The sequence below is a fragment of the Myotis davidii genome, unplaced genomic scaffold, assembly GCF_000327345.1.
Source record: "Myotis davidii unplaced genomic scaffold, ASM32734v1 scaffold30, whole genome shotgun sequence".
In the NCBI taxonomy this organism is placed as follows: Eukaryota; Metazoa; Chordata; class Mammalia; order Chiroptera; family Vespertilionidae; genus Myotis; species Myotis davidii.
Window position 1 is genome coordinate 177374 of NW_006282874.1, and position 2549 is coordinate 179922.

The 2549-nt window shown below is 63.4% G+C and overlaps 1 protein-coding gene across 1 annotated transcript in view; it reads left to right on the forward strand.

The window, feature by feature from the left end:
- AGO2 (argonaute 2, RISC catalytic component) overlaps window positions 1-2549 on the forward strand; it is a 23333-nt gene that overhangs the window by 4447 nt on the left and 16337 nt on the right. Inside the window, exons 3-4 of the mRNA XM_015561416.1 lie at window positions 639-820; window positions 1335-1471. Coding sequence (XP_015416902.1) covers window positions 639-820; window positions 1335-1471 — 319 coding nt within the window. The remainder of the gene's footprint in view (window positions 1-638; window positions 821-1334; window positions 1472-2549) is intronic.

Here is a 2549-nt window from a genome sequence, read left to right on the forward strand (position 1 = left end):
TCGACCGTGCCCAGCTCCCTGCACTGGCTCCACCCCTACTTCCTGCTATCACTGGCCAGGGCGGAAAAGGCCCCTGATTCTCTGATCATGCTCCCCAGCTCTTAGCTCCCCCCCTGGGTTTCAGATCACTGTCAGTGGCAGGGGGCTTCTTCCTGCTTTCCCTTTCGCCTCCCTGCATTGTGCCTACATATGTAAATTAACCGCCATCTTGTTGGCAGTTAACTGCCAATCTTAGTTGACAGTTAATTTGCATATAGCCCTGATTAGCCAATGAAAAGGGTAGCTCGTACGCCAATTACCATTTTTCTCTTTTATTAGTGTAGGATATTGGTTTCAGGGAGGGAGGGAGAGAGAAGCATCAGTGGTTCCTAGGTCAACGCTCAACTGCTGAGCCGGCGGGCAGGTCGGATTCCACACCCACACGTCCGTCTGGGAAGGGTTTCTCTTCGTGATTCGGTCCCTGCAGAGCTTGCCGGTTGTTTCCGCTGGGGACAGAACTCCCAGGCCCCGCAGGCCGCCCTGCCTCTTCCGGGGATGCGCTCCTCAGAGGAGCCGACCCGACCCCCGGCCGAGCGTGACCCCCTCTGACGTGGGGCGGAGGCCCGCGTGGATGACCTGTGTGTGCTCTGGGCCCCCAGGTGGAGCTGGAGGTCACGCTGCCGGGCGAAGGGAAAGACCGCATCTTCAAGGTGTCCATCAAGTGGGTGTCCTGCGTGAGCTTGCAGGCGTTACACGATGCACTTTCGGGGCGGCTGCCCAGCGTCCCCTTTGAGACGATCCAGGCCCTCGACGTGGTCATGAGGCACCTGCCGTCCATGAGGTGAGGCCCGCCGCGGTGGGCGTGGGGAGCTGGTGTCTGCGCCCGGTCTGAGGGAGCTGGCTCGGTCCCCTGGGACGGTCGTGTGCGTTTGCGTCTTGCGAGCCCAGCAGTGAACGACCTTATGGAAATGTGCGGGCGGGCGGGGTGTGGGGGGGGGGGGGGGGGGGGGACATTTTTAATGGGAAAGAGATTCCAGGGAATTCCCAGCCCAGCAGCCCCCCCTCCCCCGTCCCCGCGTGGGGCGCAGCTGCGGCTTCCGCTCTGCGGGGCCTGAGCGCTGCCGTTCCACCGTCTCCTGTGGCCTCCACACTTGGGACTTGTCAGGGGCATAGTGCCCACACTCCGCAGGACGGAGCGGCCCCGGGGGAGCCTGTCGGGGCTCAGGGCCGGGCATGATGAGACTTCTGCTTCATTCTGTGGTCACGTCCCCACCCAGTCGCCACCTGAACTCGCTGGGCGGGAGGTGGCGCCGGGAGGTGGCGCCGCCGTGCACTCAGCCGGGTCTCGGTTGCAGGTACACGCCCGTGGGCCGCTCCTTCTTCACGGCCTCCGAGGGCTGCTCCAACCCCCTGGGCGGTGGCCGGGAAGTGTGGTTCGGCTTCCATCAGTCTGTCCGCCCTTCTCTTTGGAAAATGATGCTAAATATTGATGGTGAGCAGGGCTCGTTTTCACTGTGGGGCTGGGTGGGGCTTACCACTGGGGGTGCCAGGATCCTGCCCGCCAGCGTGGGAGGCGCCCCTGCAAACCAGCGAGCGGAGCGTTGGAGACTCACTGATGAGAGCTTTGCGTTCGACTTGACACTTGTTTTTGGTTAAAGTGTGAGAAGGAAAGCCGCACGGAGCCCGTTCAGTCTCGTCTGTGTGTGTATTGCTGCGCCAGGCGCTCAGGAGCACTTTCCTTCGGGGGGCTAGGTGGACCCCCCCACTGCCTGTCCCCTTGCCTCCCGGTGGTTCTCAGGCTGTGCCCAGGGCTGTCACCTCAGAGAGCCCTGCCTCGAAGGGTCGGGAATCCAGCCTTCATGGGCGTGATGTTGGGGTGTCCCTCTCCGAGGGTGATGGTCGCCTCCAGCAGCCCGAGGCGTGAACCGCTGGCTCTGCCCGCCTCCAAGGCCCGAGGGTGGGCTTTGCGGTCAGTGAGGGGGTCGTTTCCTTCGGGCGGGGGTCCCCATGCTGTTCGAATGTGAGACGTGCCCCCATAGAAGTTGGCAGCACAGCTCGGGGTAAAATAAGTCGGGTTCCTCTTTTAAGAAACATATATATTTACTAGGGGCCTGGTGCACGAAATTCGTGCACTGGGTGTGTGTGCGGGGGGAGTGTCCCTCAGCCCAGCCTGCCCCCTCTCACATACTGGGAGCCCTCAGGCATTGACCCCCATCACCCTCCAATTGCAGGATCGGCCCCTTGACTAGGCCTGAGGCCTCCGGCAGAGGTGTCAGGCCTGGGCAGGGGACCCCCAGCTCCCCGCGGTTGCAGGCTCCACCCCTGCCCAGGCCTAACGCCTCTGGCTGAGGCGTCCGGCCTGGGCAGCGGGGACCCGCAGCTGCAGCGGCCCCGCAATCGAGGGCTCCGCTTTAGGCCCTGGCAAGGGACCCTAGCTCCCAGGACTGCCAGCTTCGACCGTGCCCAGCTCCCATCGCTGGCTCCACCCCTATTTCCTGCTATCACTGGCCAGGGCGGCAAAGGCGCCCGATTCTCCGATCATGGCTAGGGGCAGGGCAAAGGCAGCCCCC